At 44.3% G+C, this 26,280-nt stretch overlaps 1 protein-coding gene across 3 annotated transcripts in view; it reads left to right on the plus strand.

The window, feature by feature from the left end:
- Positions 1-26,280, plus strand: part of ARC3 (GTP binding protein) — a 56,362-nt gene that overhangs the window by 5,053 nt on the left and 25,029 nt on the right. For all 3 annotated transcript variants that reach the window (XM_086510852.1, XM_086510853.1, XM_086510854.1), the window contains exons 2-4: positions 23,807-23,880; positions 24,368-24,405; positions 24,626-24,760. In XM_086510852.1, the coding sequence (XP_086366978.1) occupies positions 23,807-23,880; positions 24,368-24,405; positions 24,626-24,760 (247 nt within the window). The remainder of the gene's footprint in view (positions 1-23,806; positions 23,881-24,367; positions 24,406-24,625; positions 24,761-26,280) is intronic.

The raw sequence follows: 26,280 nt of genomic DNA on the forward strand, positions 1-26,280 counted from the left end.
TTTTTAGATATGATACTTTAATAAGGACAAATGAAGCTGTTCATGGACCTCCTCGATGACTCTTCAATATTGCACCATGAAGCTCTAAAACACAATTGATCAACTAGGAAAAGACATACGTTTTGAGCAAAAAAACGTTAGAATAGAAAACGTTATGAGACATATTGTACGTTTCAATACGGGACGTCGTGTATTCTAAATAAAATACGCGTATTTCAGCTGCTATGCAAGCGTGCCTTGTTCATGTGCTTGGCATTTAGGTGTTCTATATCGGAGTTGAGGTACCCATTGGATCACGAGCCAGTTCTTGTCCCCATTGCAACTTCCGCTACCACCTTTGACAAATGGTCCTAGATGTTGAGATGCTGATGGGATCTTGCAGTAGATACTTGGACTTGTGAGGCTAAGGGCTGAAAATACAAAATGTTGGGGATTACGGCTGGGCTTTGGAGCTGCAACGGGGTTATGGGCTGATCTGCTATCGCCGGTGGTGGCGATGGGCTTAAAATTGAAAAACGCTGGCTGATCTGGTACGATGGGCTGAATTTTGAAAACGCTGGCTGATTTGGTGCAATAACGCCAGAGGTGTGCTGAGGTATTGCGGGTACTTGGTACTTGTACTGCGGGTACTGACTTAGGGTTGAGAAGTGACCCCTAGGGTCACTTATATATGGGATAAAAGCTGGGTAGGGCAATGCCACTTAGAAATCCCACAATTTTTAAAATGATGCAAAAATGTCACTTATTAGATAAATACCAGTAATGTAACTGTATGGGAACACTCCCCAATGCCTACTCGTAGCAGACACTGGCTATGCTCATGTGCAATCATAACTAATCTAAAGTGCCTGGACATGCACGTCTTGCATACAGGCTCACAAGGGTTTTGAACACTTCCTGTGCTTTCCTAAACCCTAGAAATAGGAGTCACAACTTTTCCACATGCACATAGGGTTAGATGTGCACGTGACAACCAAGTTATAGACACCGGCCGAGGGGCCCTTACGAAGGAAATTAAGATTTGCGAACCTGTTGTTGACGTGGCACTGTACCACTGATCCGTGATTTGCGTTGATTGTTGACGTGGCAAGACTGGACAGATTTCTGTGTTTTGTGCTGGCTGATTTTGGCAGCTTTTGGTGCATGATCTTGGGAGCAGATGCTTTGGGTGCCAAGTGCTTTTGGACTAGAGCTTTTTGGGGCTCTGCTTTTGGGCATCCCTTGTACTGTTTATACTTGCCCCAAGGGCCAATCTTTGAGAGCATTTGGACAGTCTGGGAGTAGCCAGCCAGCGTTTTTACCAGATCAGCCCTACTGCTACTAGATCCCTGCAGATCAGCCAACGTTTTCAGTTTTCAGCACATTCTCTCGTGGAAGACATGTGAGATCTGCAAGCGTCAGCCATCCCATCGCGGTCCGGTACTTCGGCAGCCCATTGAGCCTCTTCTCGGTCATTCCCTCGCTACGTCAAGTGCTCCCTTTGCTATCCATCATCGACATCATTGAGATCCGCTTTTTCAGCCCCGCTTTACGCGACAGATTTATGTTTTTGCAGCCAGCTTTCAACCCTTGTTTCCTCTCACATCGGGAGCGTAAATCAACCCCGAATCTGTTATGAGCGTGTGTAGAGCTAGAAGAGAGCAAGAGGAGGCGCTCACAATGTACAAGAACTTGGACTTGATGATAAGCTTAATATTGATCATAAGACTTAATACTTTATTAAGAGAGCTAGATACAAGACTTGGATTACATGACTTGAGTACAAGACAAGGCTTGATTGCAAGGACAAGACTTGAAAATAAAAACTAGAAGAGGGATTTTCTCATAGGAGCCTCACAACCGGTGTTGGCAAGACTGAGGGGCTTGTGGCCCAAGACCCCTATTTATACTAGTGCTTGAGGAGGGTACTTGAGGAGGTTAGGACTTTCTAGGTTCTTCTTGAGGAGGTTAGAACCTTCTTGATCCTTCTAGTTCTTCTAGAACCTTCTGGATCCTTCTTCAACTTTGTAGAGCTTTCCAGAAACTTCTAGATTCTTCCGGAATCTTCTTCAAGCTTCTAGAAACTTCTTGATCCTTCTAGTTCTTCTAGAACCTTCTAGATCCTCCTTCAACTTTCTAGAGCTTTCTAGAAACTTCTAGATTCTTCCAAAATTTTCTCCATGCTTCTAGAAACTTCTAGAATCTCCTTGATACTTTAGAATCTTCTAGAATCTTCTAGATCCTTCTAGATTCTTCTAGAGCCTTCTAGCGATGATGTAGGCGATAACATAGGCGATGATGCAAGCAACGACTGACTCTCAAGAATCCATGACAATACCCCCTCCTCTAGCGACGAGTTCCACGAGGAGCAGTGGTGTTCCTTGACTGGGGCTTCCATGGATGCTGTTGATGGAACTCTTGGACTTTGAGGGATGCATGCTGAAGATTGTGTTCTGGTTCCCATGTTCTTTCACTAACATCATAGCCTTTCCAATGCACCAAGTACTGTAACCTGCCACGCGAAACTCGAGAATCTAGGACTTTCTCGACCTCATATTCGTCATGTCCTTGAATTTCAACCGGAGGAGGTGGTTGTAGGGCTCTTCCTGGGATCTTAGATGTGTGACAAGGTTCTAGGACTGAGACATGAAAGACAGGATGGATTTTCATGGATGAGGGCAATCGGAGTCGATAGGTGACCGGATTGACTTGAGGGATAATTTTAAATGGGCCAAGCCTTTGATAATCAAGCTTTTGACAGGGACGAGATGAACGCAAATCACGCTGGAGGAGCCACACTTTATCCCCTTCTTTGTATTTTGGATGTTGCATGCGATGGAGATCTGCACTTTCCTTATACTTGGATTGAGCTTCTTTGATATGAATTGTAAGTTCTTTGTGAATTGCAGATAAGTGTTGTGTAAGATGAATAGCAGCTGGAATCTTGACTTGATGGTGTCTGTGGATATCTTGTTTGGGATGTTGACCATAATTAGCAAAGAATGGAGTGTGACGGGTGGAGGCATGAAAACTGTCATTATAGGAGAATTCTGCTAGCGATAGGAGCTCGACCCAATCATCCTGGTGATAATTGATAGTACAACGGAGATACTGTTCCAAAACTTGATTTACTCTCTCTGTTTGTCCATCACTTTGTGGGTGATTGGCTGAGGAGAGGTTGATTTGTACTCCGAGTAGCTTGAATAAGCTTTTCCAAAAGCTAGAGATGAATTGTGGGCCTCGATCAGAAACTATGTCATCCGGTAATCCGTGATAACGATAGATATGCTATAGAAAGAGTTTGGCCGTACCTTCGCCGATGTTGGTTTTAGTGGTTGGAATGAAGTGTGCCGTTTTTGTAAACCGATCCAAGACTACTAAAATGGAGTCAAATCCTTGTGACAAGGGTAGCTCTACAATGAAATCCATGGAGATGGATGACCATGGTTTGCTTGGAATGGGCAAGGGATGGAGTAACCCATGAGGACGATGACGAGGGGCCTTTGATCTATTGCAAGTGTCACAAGTGCCTACATACTCCTTGACAAGCTTCCACATTTGAGGCCATCAAATTTTCAAAAGTCACGAGAGAGAAGCTCAATTGTCTTATTAACCCCAAAATGCCCTGCTGATGGAAGATCATGCCGTTGCCGAAGTACCTCCAAGCGTGTTGGTCCTGGCGGAATATAGAGAAGACCCTTATAGTAAATTAGTCCATCAATTTCTTGAAAGTCCTCATTAACCTCTTGTCCTTGTAGTTGTTGTCTAATATTTTGAGCAAGTCGGTCTTTGGCAATTTGCGTCTTCACCTTGGAAAGAAGAGTAGAATGTTCAAGAGCTTGGCTCATGGTGGCGTTCAACTTAAGCTGCTCAGGTTTCAAAATCACCGACTCTTGTTGATCAAATGCTGCGTCCCCTTCTCTAGGTGCAAGGTAGGATCTTCTTGATAAGGCATCTGGCTTACCTCGTTGACGGCCAGGTCTATAAGAGATAAGAAAATCAAACCTTGATAGGATACCACTCCACCTGGCTTGGCGACGATTCAAGACGCGGGATGCCATGAAGTATTCCAAATTCTTGTGATCTGTATAGACAGTGATCTTATGAGGAGCTCCTTCAAGTAGGTGACGCCAAGTGTCGAAGGAGTCGATGATTGCTAAGAGCTCTTTGTCATGGATTTTATAATTGATTTGTGAAGCTGAGAACTTGCGGGAATGAAAAGCCATTGAATGTACTCGACCATCCTCTCCTACTTGGGATAGAATAGCGCCAAGGGCAAAATCTGAAGCGTCTGTTTCTAGGATGCAAGGCTTTGTAGGATCTGCGTGAATTAGAATGGGTGAGGTCGTGAAAGCTTGCTTGAGAGTCTGAAATGCTTTTGCGGCCTCTGAGTCCCAAACAAACTTATTATGGCTTGTCAACCTTGTGAGTGCTGCAATCACCTTGGAGTATCCATGTATAAAGATACGATAAAAATTTGCAAATCCGAGGAAACATTGAACAGCTCTTACCGAGGTGGGTGTCTCCCAATCAAGGATGGTTTGAACCTTCTTTGGATCCATGGAGATACCCTTTTCAAAAATTACATAACCAAGAAATTCCACCTTAGATTAATGAAAAGAGCACTTCTCCAACTTTGCATATAACCCTGATGTACGAAGCTTTTCAAGCACTAATCGTACATGGTGCTCATGCTCTTCTTGATCCTTGGAAAATATCAAGATATCATCCAAATATATTACCACAGAATAATCCAAATACTCTCGAAAGATATCGTTTATAAAATGTTGAAAAACAGCTGGGGCATTTGTGAGACCAAATGGCATGACGGTATATTCAAAGTGGCCATACCTTGTCCGAAAGGCTGTCTTCCATTCATTACCTTCTTTGATTCTGACTAGGTTGTAAGCACCACGAAGGTCTAATGTTGTAAATATTCTTGTCTTGCCAAGGCGCTCAAGAAGCTCTGGGATCAAGGGAAGGGGATAGCGATTCTTGACAGTGATCTTGTTCAGGCCCCTATAATCCACGCACATCCGGAGAGTTCCGTCCTTTTTTACAAAGAGTATTGGAGCTCCTGTTGGGGACTTTGAATGCCATATGAACCCCTTAGCAAGATTCTCATCAATATTTTTTCGTAATTCTACCAATTTATCTTGAGATAGCTTGTATATTAGGCCAAAAGGGGGTTGGGTTCCCTCGTGAAGCTCTATAGCACAATCATAGGGTCGATGCTCCGGTAAGAGGTCCGCATTCTTCTTCTCAAAAACATCATTGTAATTTTGATATTGACGTGGCAATGCCTCCATGATTTTTGTTGTCGACGTGTCGGTTGGTGTCGCAAATATCAGGAAAGTTGGATACTTTTTGGAAGACCTTGGCTCCAAGATATATAGGCCTATTATGTCTTCCCTTCTTCTTTTGGACTTTTCGTGGTTCAATTCTCCGAGCCCTCCAATCGATGTCAAGATTATGTAATTCAAGCCACGGTAGCCCAATAACAATTGGAGTGCTTGGGGGCTGTGTCACAAAGTGATGATGTGGCGGACAACAAAAACCCTAAAATTCCTGCAAACCCTAATTTTTGTCAGAAACCCTAATTTCCGAAAATCGCGGAGGCTATTAAAAATTAATTTTTTTTTCCAGAAAATGATGAGCGACGCGAATCTTGCTTTTTTTTAATAAAAAAAGAGAAAAGACTCTCTAAGAGAGAGAGAGAACTGATGCTTTTTATTTTAAAAGCTTTTGGGGCTCTGCTTTTGGGCATCCCTTGTATCTTTAAATAAGTGGTGAGGGCTTCACTTCTTAGAGCATCTGGACGCAGAGTCTGAGAGTGAAACCCTAACCGCTCTCTTGTACTTTGATGATTGATTAATACAAAAAGAAATACTGAAAGGGGCGCCAGTCTTTGGGGCCAATATCTCTAGGCACGGAACTCCGCCGGGCCAGTGCAATAAGCACTTTCAACAATCTCACATGGCGTCTTCCCCGTCGAAGAGTGTATCGTGTTACTGTAGGCAAATTCCACCAAAGATAGGTTCTTTTCCCATTGAGTCTTTTGATCCGAGATACAAGATTTCAATAAATCTAAAATCATTGAATTGGCAATCTCAAATTGCCCGTCAATCTGCAAGTGGAACGATGACGAGAACTGCAACTGCGTGCCAATGTTCTCCCAAATTGCCTTCCAAAACAAACTCATAAATCTGGGGTCTCTGTCAGAGACAATCGTCTCAGACGTGCCATGTAATCGGAAAATCATCGTGATCATTCCGTGTTCTCGGGAGATCAAAAATGAAATCCATTGCAATACTTTCCCAAGGGTGGGTGGGTATGGGTAAAGGCTGTAACAATCCCTGTGCCTTATGCCTGTCAAACTTGACCTTCTGGCATACCAAGAAACTGCGCACAAACTCTTCCACATCCTTTTTGAGTCTCGGCCCAAAGAAGTCTCTCTCTACCCCTTTCATGGTGGTAGCAATGCCGCGGTGACCCGTAAAAGGTGGACAGTGGCATTCAGTCATAACCTTATCCCTCAACAGCTGTGTAATGCACAACATAGTCTTTCTCATCAAGTAGCCTTCCCGAAGGGAGTATCCAACTATTGTCTCCCCATCCCGTTCGGATATGGCTTTTGCCAAGGTTCGCGAGACTTTGCAGAAGTCTCAAGAACGACAGGAAAAGGCAGCGGATCGCCATCGTCGCGACTTGAAACTGAAGGAGGATGATTGGGTGCTCTTACTTTTGAGAAGGCACGCTTAAGAAAGAAAAAGGGAAAGGAGAGGCTTTTTCCAAAGCTTAGTATGTGATACTACGGACCTTTCCAGATTACTGAAAAGATAAATGATGTCTCCTTCCGATTGAAACTCCCAGATACTTGGAGGATTCACAATGCATTGCATGTGAGTCTCTTGAACCCTGTTAAGGGTGATGTGCCTGATGATGGGGAGCTTGATGAGCAACCCGCAGTGGAAGAAAACGAGGAGATCCTTGTTCCTGAACAGATTTTGGCACATAATGATACGAAGAAAGGTAAAGTCCGAAGGCGGTTCTTGGTTAAGTTCAAGAACGTTCCTGCATTTGATGCAAAGTGGATGGAGGAGGAGGACCTAGCAGATACTCCTCGGATTGTGAAACTTTACCTCGATGTTTTGGTTTAGCATAGTCTACTCCAAACGGAACCCAGAATTCAGCTTGGCCGGAGATCTGGTGCAGTGGGATGCACAAGAGGGGAGTCACTCCGCTCCCTTGTCAACAGATGCCTCGATTTTGATACTAAAGTCACTGATGTCTCTTTGAGCTTCAGGGATACTGAGAGCTGACAGTATTCTGCTGGATGACTTTATGAAATGGAATTCCTGATAATGATACTGATTTGTTCTTGACTTCTTGTGAGTGCAGGAACTGATAGACGAAATGACTGCAGCATTTTGGTCTGATTGATCTCGAATAGACATGGTTGCAATAGGGGTTAGTGAATCGGACATCGATGAGGTCCCGATTGGACCTAGATGTGATTGCTAGTTACGTCGCCGATAAATCATGGTCTAAGATCCGAATGAATGTTGAATGTCATGTGATGTCTGGTGATGTCCTGTGATGTCGTGTGATGTGACTGTCGATTTCGTACATGTGCTAGATGTGTGTTCCTAGTACGTAGGTACTAACAGTCAGTGTCTGCTAAGACGGTTTATGGCTTTTGTCGGTTTTGCAAGCGTAATCGCGGTCGATTACAATGCTTTCAAGCGGGGGGTATGTCACAAAGTGATGATGTGGCGGACAGCTGAAACCCTAATTTTTGCCAGAAACCCTAAAATTCCTGCAGACCCTAATTTCTGGAAATCGTGGAGGCTATTAATTTTTTTTTTTTTGGAAAATGATGAGCGACGCGAATCTTGCTTTTTTTTATAAAAAAAGAGAAAAGACTCTAAGAGAGAGAGAGAACTGATGCTTTTTATTTTAAAAGCTTTTGGGGCTTTGCTTTTGGGCATCCCTTGTATCTATAAATAAGTGGTGAGGGCTTCACTTCTCAGAGCATCTGGACGCAGAGTCTGAGAGTGAAACCCTAACCGCTCTCTTGTACTTTGATGATTGATTAATACAAAAAGAAATACCAAAAGGGGCGCCAGTCTTTGGGGCCAATATCTCTAGGCACGGAACTCCGCCGGGCTAGTGCAAATCTATTGTGATCGATGAATTGTTTTGAAGTGGTTATTTGGTGCTGTCGCGGTTAATTCTTGACTTGGAGTGTCCAAGTCTGTTACAGCTTTGTATAATATTGAACGCTATTCTTGAAACATGCTCTTGCAATGTTACTTCTATGGGGCGAGTTTCATACCTGACATCCCTTGAAGCGAGGGGACGACCATCAATGACTTCTACAGTTGCTGGATTAGACTTCTCCACAAGTGGTATGCCTTGTTCTTTTGCACTCATAAATTCTTTGACATCACAGATCGCATCATTGAAGACATGCGTTGGAAACATGAAGATGTTAATTGCGAGTATCAGGATTTGTTAGCGGCCTATGACGACAAAGGAAGGCACCATCCAGATCAGCCTATTAGCTTTAGAGTCTTGGCATTGACTGCGCAACCATCTCTCCCATTTGCTTAGAGGATTCCATCATTTTAAAGAGGCATTGCATCCTCATTGATCTGTACACATCTTTGGCAGCACATCAGTCCACATCATCTGCATTGTCTTAGCAATCAGTAGCCATCAATCCGGAGCCAAAGGGTTCCAATCTGAGGCAACCACCGCGTGAGTTTACAAGCATTGTGAGCCTACATTTGCAGCCACATCCGTTGTAGAGACGAGGATTAATCTAGAGCTTCCATCATACAACAATCTAGTTGAAGTCACAAGAGAAGCCTCTATCTTTGATGAGTTATTTGGTGGGTTTATGAGACATCATACTGTCATGTGCGCACTTCACTTGCGCCATGTGGACAAGCTTCGGTTATAGTCTAGCGTCAATCATAGTCTAGCTTAGGACCTAGCATTGCACTTTGTGAGCCTCTAGTAGGACGTGCATGTCCAAGCCGGTCGTAGTTGCATACCTTCTCTTGCATAGTACCGCATTTCAACAAATATGCTCTTTACCGCGTGTGAACCTTCTCTTATGTGCTCATTTATAAATAGGTGACTTTCCAGCTTCCAAATCGTGGGGGCTGATTTGGCCACTGCTCGACCCAGCATTATGCACCTATATAAGCTGCGCTAGAGAAGGCTTGAGGAGATTTTTGTTTTTGGATTCACTTTGAGCCTACAACATAGTCTTCCCGGACGTCTTTCGGGGATAGTGGTTGGATGATACTATGGCACCTTGTATTGTTCGACCTCGGAGTTTTGTAGCAGATATCCTCGTCCACGAAACCCTCTCTTTACAGTTGCAGATTGCTCACTCAGCTTCTTGGTCTGACTTCCTTTCCAGGAGCTAGGAGGGGGTGCTGCAGTTTAGGCATCTCTCCGGATTTGTCCAGTCGGTTTCAGTTTCTCCCAGGGACAGGTGTTAAGGAGTGAGGGCTGTTTTGTAGCTGTGCCCAGCCAATGTGAGGTAGGTTTCTCAATTCGGGTTGTGTCTAGCCGTATTTAACCTTGGTTTTTGGCTAAGTTCCATGGCCATTAGGCTCCTGTAGGGTGGGAGTATTTTTTCCATCCCTGCCGGTATTTTTCCTTGTAGCCCACAGGGCATCTGCTGCCTTTTCCATCTGTTTTCCTACATTTCTCAGGTCGTGAGGACTGGCTGATGGCTGGTCAACTTGGTCTCTGCCAGGTATATAGGTAGGACAAGAGCGCTTGGGGGAGGCAGTGTGTGTGCAGGCTTTGGGAGCACAGGGCGCCCCTAGGGGGCAGCTCTAGGAGTGCAGAGGGCAGATGGGGCATGCAGCCCTAGTGTTTTTACCCATGCAGCCCATCGTTTTTTCTCCCTTTGCCATAGGGAAGCACTTAGCCCTGGCATTTTTGGTGGGCAGTAGATGCAGTGCTCAGAGATCTTCTCCACGGTCTAGTACCTCCTCAAGGCAGCCCTTCACAGGTCTTGTGCCCATGCAGTAGCATGTTTCCTTGACCGAGATCCCCATTGTCAGGTATCCCTCGAAATCCGCACTATTTTGGCATTGATAACTTGCTGTTTTTTCTCTGTTTTCAGCCCCTCAATGGTTGAGAAGTACAAGGACCCCCTCCTCTAACACACTGCAACGCTCTCGTACCGATTGATGGCGTACATGCACGCTGAAATCTCTATTACAGCAGCGTTTTCAGCACCCTTCGCAGCGTTTTTTTGGGCGAACAATAGGCTGATCTTTTGCCCTTTGTGCGGTTGATCCCTCCCTTGCTCGTCAGGACACCATCCGATGGTTGTCTAAGAGGTTATTTTGGACTACTACAACATTGGAGTCGGTACCTTCGTCGGCGACTTGCGATCTTATCGATCTATCTCTGGGACTACTCTTTGAGCATGCCACATGTCGACTCCGAAGCAAAAGGGACAACAACAACAATCCTAGAAGGGGGCCACTTCCACTTCTGCGACTACGTCGACATCTGCCAACGCAACATCCAACAATTATGCCCTAACCTAGTTGGTTGAGGAGAAGAAGTTGGATTTACACAACTATTCTGTGTGGAGGACACGAGTCCGCACAATCATTGCCTACCATCGACTCTGGGAATGGTTGAATGATGTCACCCATTCGGCTACGAAGCCTTACCTTCCCACTGCCACTCAGGACCAGATCGATGAGTGGGTGGATCGATGAGTGGGTGGATCGAGACATACGAGTCTTTACCTTTCTTATGATGAACCTCTCGGACCGCATCACGAAAGAAGTTTCCAAAGAGGAGCATGCACATCCATTGTGGAGACGGATTCTTGACAAGTTTGAGAAAACCTCGTTTGCCGGATAGATCACACTTGAACGAGAGTTGTACAATGTCCAGTTCAAGGATTTCAACTCACTCGATGCCAGATGGGTTGACCCGCCGCATGCGGGAGCTTTGGGACGACCTTGTCTCTGCAAGAGGCGACATCACCTCGGCTCACATGGCTGGCCTCTTACTACAAGCTTCCCTCACGCTTTGATCCCTACTTTCAGAGTTTGCTCACATCTGGACGTACCTCTTTTCCCACCTGGGATGAGATTCTCTCTTCCCTTAGACAAATTGAGGGGAACTCGCATTCTGAACGGGAGGTGTTGTTGATGCAAAAGGAGCTTTGATAGCTCAAGGAGGCAACAAGAAAGGTAAAGGTAAGAAGGAGAAGAAGAACAAGGACATCGAATGTTACCATTGCCACAAGAAAGGGCACAAAGAATCAGAATGTAGAAAGAAGAAGCGCGAAGAGGCCAACAACAAGAAACAGAGAGCCTCGACTGCAGTTGTAGCCTCTCATGCGACGGCGGGGACAATTCTTGTCGTTACTGTCACCAGGAGGTGTATTTTTCCTGTTGCCTTCCGTAAATAAGTATTAGATATATTTATTTTATTTTTACTTGTTTGTCTCAAAACCCTTGAAAAGGTGCAAGTGGACATTGCATGGCCAGTGTGAAACGGCTGCAGCCAAATGGGTTTCTCACATCGGGGATCTAGGTCGGTCAGACAGGGACGGCCCGGGCCAGTTAGCACTGAATTCTGATGAGTATGGAAGCTCATGTGCGCCAAACTGGAATTTGGGCCACTCGTCAAGTCACTGCAACTTTATAAGTTGAAAGGGGCCAGTAAATTAACCCACATTGTAGATGGTGGTCAAATGGTAGTCTTCAATGATGGTCAGGAGACCGATAGGGACGCCATGGAAGCATCTCCTAAAATTTAGGGAACTGCTATTTTTGACCAGAAAATGTGCTCGCGTCATTAGCTCTGGAATGACAAGGGGAACATTTTATTGCTCTGCTGTCAAGTCAACTGACGCACCAATTGAGATATTTTTAGCAGGGAAAGCCCAAACTCGGAAATTGGGCGACGTGTCAGCCTGTGAGCAATTCTGCCACTCTAGGAGGCAAAAACGAGCTGCATATCAACAAAGGGGGCGCCATTTTCAGCCTCAGGTGGATTGTAGCAGGTACAGAAGCTATGGAATGCTTACCTTGCCCTCTATGCACAGTATGGTGACGGGAGTGATGCCCCGCACGCTACATACTGCTCTCTTTCTCCCCTACGTACAGTATGTTATGCCCCACTAGTGGGCTTCTCATTTGACCTATGTACAGTTCTGGGGGTTTATGCGCGTTTGCCAAGGCAAGAGCCTTCTGAACAGGAACCGGATTAGCTAATTGCTAATCCCCCACAGGTACGCACAGTTCCATCACGAAAGATTGCGAGTTTGGAGAGTTTTCTCGTGTGAAACTCGTCCAATTCACAGGGGAACTGTCCCATTGCGTGCGGGAGCCCTTGGGACACGCGTAGGCGTGGTCGCTCCGCTAAAAACGATCCGAAACAGGGAATTACAGCCTGCTGTGTTTTTCTGCAGGTTTAGGGTTTCGCACCTAAACTGCAAGGGAACATCGGGGGAGCCTCGTGAGAGCATTGGGATGCGTGTACAGGCTTTTGGGCTCCCGGCAGTGAAAAACAGAGAATTACAGCCCGCTGAATTTCTGTGACAGCTCACCAGAAAAAGCTTCCAGATATCGAGGGAATCCGTCCTAGACAGGTGTTTTTGACCTACAGGGGTTTTTGCGCCGTTATCCTGTCGAAATCCGGTCGAAAACCTGCGTTTTCAGCCCTCGCCAGGTTTGGACAGCTTTGTGAAAGCTTGTGCTAAGTGGTCTGATCGTCTACCTTAATTTGAATAAAGAAACACCAAAAGGGGTGCCAGTCTTTGGGGCCTACAGGGTGTCGGTCTCGTGTGCGCAGTGACATTCTAGTCGCTGGACGCAACTGTGTTCTCTTCCCTTCTCAGTGCTCTGTGTAAATTTAACAGGTAATTGAAATAGTACTGCCCTCTACGTTGTATAGGCCGGTTATATGGTTCCATCGACGGGATAGTCACTTTTTCTTCAAAAAGTGCAGCGTGGATTGTTGTGGGTGAAAGCAACACAGATTGTCGATATGGTAGAGAAGAGAGACCAAGTACCTGAAGAGGGATCTTCCTCACATGGCACAGAGAAAATTCCTTCAACTCTTCAAGAAGAGGATAGGTTGTTTAGAACTCAACTGCGTTGTTGCATGGACATGTTTCAGCAGGTGGCTAACAACCCAAGGATGCAGGAATTCTTACAAGCTCCGACACAGGGTTTTCAGCCTCCTACACAGGGCATGACTGAGCCGTTGCAGGAAAAGGAGATTTCCAATGCGCAGAGGACTCATGGTGCTCGAGGGAAAGCCCATGTGGTTGAGCAACTAGCGGTGTCCAATGATCCAAAGCAACTTGCTTTAGCTGGACAGGAACCGTTTGTGAATGGTCAAGGGAGCAATGAATAGGCTATGCGTCAGACCCTTCCATTACCTAATACTTATCCTGGTTATTTTGGAGGTGGTTCAGTGTTTCAAGCTATGGCTGGACCTTCCACAGGTTATATGCCAGGGAATGTGTTCGGGACAATGCAAACAGGCATGGGTAACCCTATGTGCGCGAACATGGGTGTCCAACCTGGTTTTAAGGGTGCCTATGGCTAGTTTCGAGTGCCTGGAACACAATTTGGTATGGCTGGTTTTTCGCAGCCATACGTACAAAATGCAGATATGACAGGGAAAACAGTTGATGCGAGTGCTGGAATGAACACTCATGGAGCACCACTGCTACAGGCACCTGTTTATGATAATGTGGCTCCTTTGAGTCAGCCTAAGGATTACAAGGAAGGTGGGCAGGGAGTGAAGTTTGAAACTTTCAGAGGAACTGAGGACCAATTAAAGGCTTTGACCTTCATACAGCAGTTCGATGCAGCTTATGCTGGAGGAAACTTCACGGAATCTTCAAAGATACGCAAGGCTGCCACTTTCTTGAAAGGGAATGCGCTTCAATGGTGGACCGCATTGTTGAACCAGGGTCAAGCCCCAACAACGTGGGTCCAATTCAAACAACTTTTTGCGCCTGCATGGTTGACAAACACTTTTGAAGTGGATGTGATGACGGAATGGCACGAGTTGAATGCTAAACAGTGTGCAGATCTGGAAGAGTACAATAAACGGTTTTTGGCTGCACTGTTGCCAGTCACCTCTTACAGGTTTGTGCCATTGTCAGAACAGATTGAGAAGTACTGTTGCGGATTGCCCAAGAAAATTAGGGACTACTGCACAAAGACTACTGTCATGAATATGTTTCAGTTGATAGAGAATGCAAGGGTGGCCAGTAATCTGTCGAAGGGAGATTCCAATGGATTTAATAGCCACAAGAAAGGGTCCCAGGGCAAACAGTTTTCAGCCAAGGGCAATGTTGCAGCAAAGCCTTCTGAGTCTCCTGCAAAGAAGCCCTCCACTGAAGAAGCTGATACGTCCAAGAAGTAGTCTAAATCTTCTTCAGAACGAGGACAAGGACAAAAAAGGCATTTTTCTGGCAAAACTTTTCAAGAAAGGAAAGCTCTTAGGGAGGCCAAGAAATGCTACATTTGTGAACAAGAAGGACATTTTGCAAATGAGTGCCCACAGAAGAAGTCACAGGATAAGGATGACAAGTCAGACCATAAAGGGAAGAAGCCAAAGCCGAGTGCAAGACTTGTTCCAGATTTGGTTGGAGATCAGCCAAACACAGATGCCACGGAGCTGTGCAGAGCTTGGGGCAAAGTTAGAGACCAGACAGTGCTGGTTTTCTTTGATCCAGGAGCCCGTGCAAATTTCATATCACTAGAATTGGCATCAAAGTTGGGCATTCGTGCAGAGGAGATGGGTATGACAAGCGAAGCAGGTTTGGCATGCCCAGGACATTCAGAGCCTGTTACTCCCATTGTGGGAAAGCTTCGTCTGCACATTCAGAGCTATGTGGATGCAGAAGAATTTCATATTATGCCGCTTGAGGGTTGTGATGTGTTATTGGGTATCCCATGGTGTTACAGGTTGCATGCTATGGTGGATACTTACAACAAAAAGATTACCCTTGTACATAGAGGAAAGACTCATGTCCTTGATGTAAAGCTTAAAGGCGAGTCTGTTCCAGTTGTTTCTGCTTCTGCTATTTCATCTGTAATAAAGAATCATCTTTCTGCTATGCGTACTTGATCTTTGCAAAAGAAGTACCTCAAGTTGTATCTAATTTGTCTACCTTAGATAAAGACAAGTCAACTTTTTTTAGTGGTTTCAGTGATTGTTTTTCGGACTCTTTGCCAGGGGAGTTACCTCCTGAGAGACCTGAGGATCATACTATAGATCTTGTGCCAGGTTCTAGTCCACCGAATAGACCACCATACAGGGTTAGTGCAGCCCAGCAGAAAGAGATTATGAGTCAGGTCAACGAGCTTTTAGAGAAGGGGCTGATTCAGCCCAGTTTATCCCCTTTTTGTTCGCCTGTACTCTTAGTGCAGAAGAAGGATGGTTCATGGCGCATGTGCATTGACTATCGCGCCTTGAATAAGAATACTATCAAGAACAGGTTCCCCATACCGAGGATAGATGAGATTCTTGATCGACTTGAGGGAGCGTCATTGTTTACAAGAATAGACCTAAAGAGCGGGTATCATCAGATACGCATCAGACTAGAAGATGTCCATAAGACTGCGTTCAGGACAACATTTGGTCTCTATGAGTTTCTTGTCATGCCATTTGGTCTCACAAATGCTCCTGCCACATTTAATAGGATGATGGACAGAATTTTTAGACCACATAGAAACTTCGTGGGTACCTTCTTTGATGACATGATCGTCTACTCAAAGTCTGAAGAGGAGCATAGGGATCACTTGACCGCAGTTTTCAATGAGCTACGCAAGAATAGGCTACTCATCAATGCGAAGAAGAGTGAATTCTTCTTGGAAGAGATTCACTTCCTTGGGCACATTGTTTCAAAGGATGGGGTACACATGGATCCTGCTAAAGTGGAAGCAATTAGGTCATGGCCAGACTCGAAGTCCGTACATGACATTCGAATCTTTCTAGGCTTATGTTCCTACTACAGGAGGTTCATCCGAAATTTTGCTGAGATTGCTTCTCCACTCCATGCACTGCAAGGAAAAGGAGTTACTTTCAAGTGGACAGCCAAGGAAATTTTAGCGTTCAAACACTTGAAAGAGAAGGTGACTTATTTTGCTAGATCTTTCTAAACCTTTTGTGGTTCAGTGTGATGCGTGTGGCCATAGTCTTGGTGCAGTTCTAATGCAGAATGGCCGAGTAGTCGCATATGAGAGCAGAATTCTTTTGAAGACTGAAAGGAACTTGCAAGTCTATGAGAAAGAATTGCTGGCAGTAATTCATGCTCTCACTAGTTGGAAACACTATCTGCTAGGGGCTGATTTTGTTGTCCAAACGGATCATCAAACCTTGCGATATTTTCTCACACAGACGAAGTTGTCTGAGAAGCACATGCGATGGGCAAACATCTTGTCAATGTTCCATTTTCAGATTGTGCATGTGCAAGGGAAAAAGAACGTGGTGGCTGATGCGTTGTCACGAAAGCCCCTAATTTCAGCAGTGTCAATTCCGTACCATTGTGAACTAGACGAAATGAAGACACAATATGCTGAAGATTCAGATTTAGCAAGGATCTATGACCAGCTTGTTGATGGGCAACATCATGAGCACTATATGCTTAAGAATGACTTTCTCATGATGCATGGAAAGTTATGCGTTACTAAACAGTTACGGCCAAAGATTTTGATGGAAAGTCATGCTCCACCTTATGCTGGGCATCGTGGAATTGATGCGACAGTGAAAGGGGTTGAGGCATTCTTCTATTGGCCAGCTTTGCGTCAAGATGTTGACATTTTTGTAAGATCATGCTTAGTATGCCAAAAAGTTAAATTTGACAGACAAAAGCAACCGGGATTGTTGCAGCCATTGCCGATCCCTGATAGGCCATGGGAAAGTATAGCAATGGACTTTATCTTTGATCTTCCACGGACGCAAACAGGAAATGATGGGATTTCGACTATCATTTGTAGGTTCAGTAAGCAGGCCCATTTCATTCCTGTTAGGAAGAAGATAAAGCCACAACACATGGTCAAGATATTCATGAGCAATATCTTTAAATATCATGGGATGCCTCAGTCAATTGTCAGTGACAGGGATCCACGTATGACGAGTCTTTTCTGGAAGGCATTGTTTGAGAACATGGGCACTACGCTAAAGTTCTCTTCTTCGTTTCATCCGCAAACTGATGGACAGTCAGAAGAGGAAAATTCTACTGTCGTGGACCTACTCAAATGTTATGTCTCAAAGCACAAGGCAACTTGGGAACACCATCTCCCATTGGTTGAATATGCTTACAATAACACTGTGCATACATCAACAGGTAAGGCACCATTTGAGATAGTGGAAGGAGGAAAGAAAGTCCCACCCATTTTGCAGACTAAGGACAAGATATTTGAGGCAGACAAGTATGTGCAAGATATGGATGAAACATACAGGAAGATAAAGATTGCTCTTGAGAAGACTCAGGCTAAGCAAAAGAAAGCTGCTGATCGTCACCGTCGTGAACTTGTATTTTCACTTGGTGATTGGGTACTTTTGCGCATTGAAAAGGCCAGGTTAAGGAAAAGGAAAGGCAAGGAACGCTTGTTTCCTAAGCTCAGTATGCGATATTATGGTCCTTTTCAGATTTCAGAAAAGATCACAATGTAGCTTACAGGTTAAAGCTACCAGAAGGCTGGAAAATACATAATGCTTTTCATGTCAGCCTTCTAAGGCCCTTTGTTGGTGATGTGCCAGAGAATATGCTTGATGAGGAACAACCCGAAGTGGAAGAATTGGATGAAATCCTTGTTCCTGAACAGATATTGGCACATAAAGAAAGAAAGGTTAGAGGAAAAGTTGCAAGACGCTATTTGGTGAAGTTCAAAAACTATCCATCGTTAGATGCCAAATGGATGGAAGAGTCCGAATTGCTTGATTCACCTCAGCTATTGCAATTGTATCTTGAAGCCTTTCAAATGGAACCCACAGTGACTTGATGCAGCCTTTTTGGAGCAAGGCAAGAGCATGGTTCATGATGCTCAAGAGAGTAGTTAAGCAATTGTATCTACTCTTTCCATACAGAATTTAGCTAGAGAAGTTTGTGCTCAAGAGTACACTAGAAGACTTCTATGCTTGATATATGTGTCGTAGCCAGGTTGGTGGGATTGTTTAATCGTCCAACGCTACATTTCCGGAAGCATGTATATCTTGGATTCCCATCATAGAATATATGTGATATCAGGAGATATCTGCATGTATTATTGGCATGCAAGCGAGGTCGCTTGCAGTATTTCAAGGGTGGGATGTGTCACAAGGAGGTGTATTTTTCCTATTGCCTTCCGTAAATAAGTATTAGATATATTTATTTTATTTTTACTTGTTTGTCCCAAAACCCTTGAAAAGGTGCAAGTGGACATTGCATGGCCAGTGTGAAACGGTTGCAGCCAAATGGGTTTCTCACATCGGGGATCTAGGTCGGTCAGACAGGGACCGCCCGGGCCAATTAGCACTGAATTCTGATGAGTATGGAAGCTCGTGTGCGCCAAACTGGAATTTGGGCCACTCGTCAAGTCACTGCAACTTTATAAGTTGAAAGGGGCCAGTAAATTAACCCACATTGTAGATGGTGGTCAAATGGTAGTCTTCAATGATGGTTAGGAGACCGATAGGGACGCCATGGAAGCATCTCCTAAAATTTAGGGAACTGCTATTTTTGACCAGAAAATGTGCTTGCGTCATTAGCTCTGGAATGACAAGGGGAACATTTTATTGCTCTGCTGTCAAGTCAACTGACGCACCAATTGAGATATTTTTAGCAGGGAAAGCCCAAACTCGGAAATTGGGCGACGTGTCAGCCTGTGAGCAATTCTGCCACTCTGGGAGGCAAAAACGAGCTGCATATCAACAAAGGGGGCGCCATTTTCAGCCTCAGGTGGATTGTAGCAGGTACAGAAGCTATGGAATGCTTAACTTGCCCTCTATGCACAGTATGGTGACGGGAGTGATGCCCCGCACGCTACATACTGCTCTCTTTCTCCCCTACGTACAGTATGTTATGCCCCACTAGTGGGCTTCTCATTTGACCTATGTACAGTTCTGGGGGTTTATGCGCGTTTGCCAAGGCAAGAGCCTTCTAAACAGGAACCGGATTAGCTAATTGCTAATCCCCCACAGGTACGCACAATTCCATCACGAAAGATGGCGAGTTTGGAGAGTTTTCTCGTGTGAAACTCGTCCAATTCACAGGGGAACTGTCCCATTGCGTGCGGGAGCCCTTGGGACACGTGAAGGCGTCTTCGCTCCGCTAAAAACGATCCGAAACAGAGAATTACAGCCTGCTGTGTTTTTCTGCCGGTTTAGGGTTTCGCACCTAAACTGCAAGGGAACATCGGGGGAGCCTCGTGAGAGCCTTGGGATGCGTGTACAAGCTTTTGGGCTCCCGGCAGTGAAAAACAGAAAATTACAGCTCGCTGAATTTCTGTGACAGCTCACCAGAAAGCTTCCATATATCGAGGGAATCCGTCCTAGACAGGTGTTTTTGACCTACAGGGGTTTTTGCGCCGTTATGTTGTCGAAATCCGGTCAAAAACCTGCGTTTTCAGCCCTCGCCAGGTTTGGACAGCTTTGTGAAAGCTTGTGCTAAGTGGTCCGATCGTTTACCTTAATTTGAATAAAGAAATACCGAAAGGGGCGCTAGTCTTTGGGGCCTACAGGGTGTCGGTCTCGTGTGCGTAGTGACATTCTAGTCGCTGGACGCAACTGTGTTCTCTCCCCTTCTCAGTGCTCTGTGTAAAGTTAACAGGTAATTGAAATAGTACCGCCCTCTACGTTGTATAGGCCGGTTATAGTTACGACGGATCACGCTCTTGCTACATTGCAGTCAAGTACTTGGGTTGTTGACAGCGAAGCCCCCACTCACATGACACCTTAACAGTCTTGGTTTAGCTCTCTCAGGGAGACTCATGGGCAGATAGTCACTATGGGTGTCTAGCACAGGCCAGATTACCCTCTTCCGTTCTACCCCAGACTCGAAGTTCAGTTCAGTGGAAGCGCTCTATGTTCCGGAGATGGCCTTCAACCTCCTCTCTCTGTCGATTTTGGACTCTTAGGGAGCTGAAGCCTGACATACACTTTAGGAGTGGCACAGTGATCATTTTTGATTCTATGACAGGTACTGTTCTTGCACGCGATGAGCGCTATGGTTCTTATATTGCCTCACCGCTCTTCTGTCTCGGACCATGGAGTTTTCTTCTCTATGGCATGCACGATTTGGACATCTATGCTATCAGTAACTTCAGCAGGTTGCTAGGACCTCTATGGTGGAGGGTTTACCAGCGATACGCTCCTCATTAGGCGTATGCAAGGCTTGCCATACGGGCAAGCAACACAGGGTTGCCTTTTCAAAGCAAGCATCCAACAGAGCTTTGACACCACTCGCACTTGTTCACATTGATCTATGTGGCCCGATGAGCACTCCTTCAGTTTCTGGCTCATAGTTTTTGCTTGTGCTTGTGGATGATTGTAACATGTACACACTTGGGCTTCGTTCTTAAAGCTCAAGTCGGAGGCTGTCAGTCTCAAGATGATGGTCGAAAAGGAGAAGGACTTGCACGTCAAATGTATGTGCTCAGACAGAGGGGGTGAGTTCACCTTGAAGGACTTTGTAGTGCAAGTCAGAGGGTATCCAGCGCCAACTGACTACTCCCTACACTCCTTCCCATAACGGAGATGTGAGCGGAAGAACCGGACTATCATGGGGATGGCTCGTGCGATGCTCGCACATGCTTCTTTACCTCGGATTTATTGGGCGGAGGCGTGTAACACGACGGTTTACATCCAGAACCGTTCTCCTACCCATGATTTTTAGGACATGACTCCTACGGGCGCAAGCCCTCGATCTCACACTGCCGAGTTTTTGGGTGTCTGGTCTTTGTCCATGTGCCAAAGGAGAAGCGACAGAAGTTAGACTTCAAGGCGAAGAAGCTCATCTTCTTGGGCTATTCACGAGAGTTTGATGGATACCGGCTTTATGATCTTGACGCCAGGACCACCACAGTCAGCCGTGATGTGACTTTCATGGAGTTTTTGAACACACTTGCAGAGGGAGCAACGTCCAAGCCTATACCTTCCCTACCTCCTCCTCGTCCACCTCCTACAACTGATCCTACCCCTATCCCTGTCCCTATACCCTCTACACCGCAACGAGTTACTTCACCCGATCATGCCATGTCAGATTCCGATTCTGATGTGGATGATGGTTCTCCTTTGGTGAAGGCGGTCCCACCTCGCAAGGAGAAGTTAGTACCTAGTTGGCTCTACTCTACGGTTTCTTTCTGTGGAGTCACGAAGTTACCAGACTTGCTAAATCCTAGACAGCCTCGACTTTCTGCACGCCTCAAGCAAAGGCAAGTTTATGACGGCGCAAAGTTCGTGAACTTTGCACTCATGTCTCAGATTTGGCTCACTAGTTGAGCCTTCCTCAATGGAGGAAGCACTCCAGCATGATTGTTGGAAGCGTGCCATGCAGATAGAGCTGGACGCTATTGAGTGGAATAAAACCTGGACTTTGCTTCCCAGGCCCAACAAGCGGAAGGTGGTTTCTACGAAATGAATTTTCAAGACGAAGTACAAGGCCAATGGTTCCCTCGACAAACACAAGGCAAGACTTGTTGCTTGGGGTTTCACATAGCGACCAGACGTGGACTTTGACGAGACCTTTGCTCTCACGGCTCGCATGACTACCATACACACAATGTTTGCTCTTGTAGCCAACTTTGGTTTCCCTTCCTCAACCAAACATTCTATAAATAGAATGATTAGGGTCTTGGTAGTTGTATTGAGATCATCATTTGCAGAGCACTTGTGTTCTCTCTCTCTCTCTCTCTCTCTCTCTCTCTCTCTCTCCCTCCAACGTTTTCGGCGCGCGTGGCTCACACGGTACACCCTCTCCGTTGCTCACTCTCACAGTGGAGACTGTATCAGTGGTCTCGTGTGCTGGAGCAATTGACAGTGTCAGTAGCAGTTGCAGTTGTGTGTGCCTCGGGTCTATCCATTGGGTATGTCAGTTCTATGTCGGACCACCCTTTGTCACTAGTATGAGCAGATTGTTATCAGAATAGAGAGCCTCTTCCAGATCTCTCTCTCTCATTCTTAGATGTCCTGTCTCTTTCTACCTCAACGATCTCTCTTCTCCACAGGTGTGTTTTGTTCATGTGTTTGGCATTGCAGGCGTTCTAGATCGGAGTCGAGGTACCCACCGGATCACGAGCCAGCTCTTGTCTTCATTGCATCTTCCACTGTCACCTTTGCGGAACTCAAATCTAAATACATAAAATTTTGGAAAGAAGGAACATCAAGATCAAAAAGATCATTTACAAAGCATCCTACATTGCATAACTTGTGCAAAAATATTGGGCAAGTGTTAGCAAGGACAAGACACTCTATAAAATCAAACTCATAAGTAAAAAGATAGAAATTAGCAAGAAAGACAACACAATTGGTGCCCATAGGGACACCAATTGTTTACTTAAAAAGAGTCACTAACGGTTACATATGAATTATCCAAAAGAAAATCCAACTAGGATATGATGTCAATGTCATCTACAATCTTGGTGAATCTCTTTCTTCTTATGTCTATGTCTACATTCTTACTTTTTAACCATAAAAAGTTTAAGGTTGACTTTTCTACTAGCAAAGCTTTATACCTATCCTCTGAAACTTGTACGTGAAAACTTTTGAAATAAGAGACTTGACTCTTAATTTAAGGTCCTCCAAATTCAGCTTCGTATACAGCGTTGTAAAGTCAAAAGTTTGGAGACATAAAGGAGAAGATTTCTCCCTAATGCTTCTTGAATTTAAAAAGAAAATTATTGTATGGATTACACCTACTGAATCATTTAAAATCCAACCCAGATCAGTAGGTACTTTTGCTTCTTTTAGAAGATTCTCCAAAGATCATTTACACTGGGGTAAAATGGCTGTGAAACAATAACTAAGCCATTTGGAAACCTCTGTTAGAGAGGTGCTACAAGAAGTAGCTATAAAAACTCTCTCTAAAGGTCAATGAACCTTCTGCAAGCACAAAACCAAAGAACAAAATATTAGCACAATAAGTAAGGAAGGGTGTTAGGATAAGCGTGATTTTTGATATGTGTGTCACGTTTATCATCGGCTGCGTGTGTGACGTGATTGTTGAAGAAAATACCGAAATCTTGTGATCACTCTCGATAACAACATCTGTTTCAAGAAGATAGCCTCAAATAACTCTTTCTTAGATGGTGGACCCTCATATGGTTAATTACGCAACTATACGTTTATAAACTTTAAGTTCCTCAGGTTGAGCCAATGAGAGTAAAGGCTTTGGTCTATATTTTTTGATTTTTTTGTCACACACTGGCTAATGCCTAAAATATAAGGTATCACTCTAAATATCTAGCAAGGCTACAAACAAATTTATTTCAGAATCTCTTCAAATGTTCAGCAGAAAAATTATTCATACAAGGCTTTTCAAAAGAAAGCGTTTTTCTACTCAAGGTTGCTCAATCTAAAAATAGCATCTCTCCAGTCTACTTTGTCCTCAGTGCAATGGACGCTATTTATCTTCCCAAGTGCTGTTTTTTATGATGATTTATTTTCCCCTGTTAAATTACTGAAGTATCAAAATATGCAACGGACACTGGAAAAATTGAAACTTAAATAGTTCTGATGTTCATCATTGGGTCTAGTCTTGCTCTATGTTGTCATTGGATCAAAAGAATTTGGTCTCTTGTACTCAGACATGTTATTTACACAGGGTATCCTCAGGGGATGGTACGGATTTGCAATCTTTTGGGTTACTCAACAAGAATCATGTGAAGATCGCAAATGGTGAGCATGTATAACATTGTACTTTCTTTGAAATGTTTAGTCATAAGTTGAACCCTACAAGCTTGAAACCTACATTTTGATTTCTTTAAAAAGCACAGCAGCTTTTATCACGGCAGCAAGGGAAAACCACCACCCCAACCAAAGCCCCCTCCCCCCACCCAACACACACACACACACACAAAGAAAAAGGAGCACACCTCTCTGACTGGTTGTAAATTGGTGCATGTGCTAATCATTTCAGGTATGATTTGTATCTTGGTGATTTTGGTGACGAAATTAGTAATTAACTACCGTTTGGTTCCAAGTTGCAGGCTGTTGGTCAGGGCATTTTCTTTTGTTTTTTGATTTTCAAGTTTTCCCCTTCACTGTCTGTGAGGTATCTGGATCCTAACAGCTCAGCCAATGCCAATATTCCGTTTACTATAAAAGGCTTCAAAGCTGCCATTCAGTTTTATAGTATTTGATGGGTCTATGTTTCTTTCATCAGGTCGAGCTTCACAGAAAGAACAAAAGATTTTCATCTTGGTAAGTGCCTTTGCTCCATCCAGCCTTTTCCCAGAATTCCTTTGTTTCAGCTTCAAAAAAAGGCTTGCAAACGTTGCATATGCATGTAATTATTTGTACAGAGGTCTGGAGATTTTGGGTGCCCTTTTCTCATGTACTGGGCGCCCCCAATACATGCTTGTAGTTGTGGAAGATCTTTTGAAAAGGTGCATTGAAAGGTTGTATTACGGATACTTCTCAGGTTCTTGGAATGGGAGCCAATTCATTCGGGAAGGAAGTGTCAGACATGTTGCAAATCAACAAAGCACAAAGCAGTCTTTCACTGATGATAATTATCGAGCCCTTCAACTTTGAGGGACCCAAACGAAAAAAAGAGGTTCATTGCTCCCCAAGGTCTTGTGATCGGTTTCTTTGTTGGCACTTTCTGCGAAGATGACTATGTTTGTTCTATCCTGTCAATAGCTATTATGAATCTTGTTTCCTAGACCTTTGCTTATGATGACAGTTTTCAGGATGTGATTCATATTGAATTTATGCAGCTGAAGGACAATTTTGAAGCTAATTAATAATTTCAGAGTACTGCACATGATACAAATGCTTATTCATGTCACACCCGATCTTAAGGCATGCAGCTGGATGGGGGTTTGGGTTTGGGGGTACATACTCTCTATGGATGTCCCTTCGTGATGGAGAGAGTCCTACTCTCCATTCAGTTTTTGCTCTCCATGAGACATCTTCTTGTCCATGTGGCTTCCCAAGCACTTATATGGGCTTGGCTGTTGGATATTTAAGAGAGGGATTTGGTGTGGCGGCATTGCGAACAGATGATGGACTTTGAATTTTAAAGTAGGAATTTGGGTCTTTTCAAAAGCTTTAGCTCACCACCATGATCGCCAAAATGGAATGAGCTGGTCACTTGATAGTTATTCCAGTTTAGGAGGTATCGGATCAGATGGAATGAACAGAATCAGACTTCAAAAGGCCAGATGGGAAAATTAAACAGACAACTGATCCGAATTGAAAGAATAGAGTGAGATGATACGAATTGAAACAATTGGAAATTCGATATTCAGATTATTGAGAAGAACAGTTGATGTTGCAGTGATTGCTGAATTACAAGATAGTAGAAGAGTTCCATTGACGCATGAATGATACAATAGAGCTTTGCCAAAGACTGACTCACCGACAGCTAGATAACAGAGGAACCCAAAATGAAGGTAGTCGGTCCTGTTTATAGGCGCTGCACTGGGTTTTGGCTATTGTACGATTGTACAGCCATAGTGACACGAAACGCCGTTTTTTGCCCTAAGAAACGGAACGGAGTTTCTTGGGAGTTTCAGACTGGAAGAAACGGGAGTTTCTTGAGTGAAAAAAATAAAACTTCACAATTTTTATGACAAAAACTTAGAACCTTCAACCTACAGTCTACCAATGACCACTTTGAACTGTGAAGAAATCAAGAGACCTTCAATTCAAAAACAATTTTTAATGTCAAAAAAAGAAAGTCGTACATAATACTACTCAATGTCAAAAAATTAAGCAAAAAGTGATGGAGTCAGAAGTGAAGACTCGAGGCCATAACATGTCTAGACTTCAAACCCATAGATCATCGCAAGACAAAAAGATAGGGTTCATAAACATAAAGATAAGCAATCCATTGAGCCAAGCCCAACATAGTCCTTTAATGGAACTATTGATGCTCAAGAATCTGAGTCCTAGAATGTTAGACATCTCCTCTCAAATTTTTTTGGGGGAATTTTTTGATCAATGACTTATCGTTTTAGGCTTATTGTTTTTAATAAATAAAAAAACCTCGTTTCTTAACCGCTTTGACCTTGGTCGAAACTCCGAAACTCGGGTTTTTCCGTTTTCGTTTCGGGTTGTCACTATGTGTAC

This window comes from Adiantum capillus-veneris, chromosome 4 (assembly GCF_014529385.1).
Source record: "Adiantum capillus-veneris isolate H3 chromosome 4, ASM1452938v2, whole genome shotgun sequence".
In the NCBI taxonomy this organism is placed as follows: Eukaryota; Viridiplantae; Streptophyta; class Polypodiopsida; order Polypodiales; family Pteridaceae; genus Adiantum; species Adiantum capillus-veneris.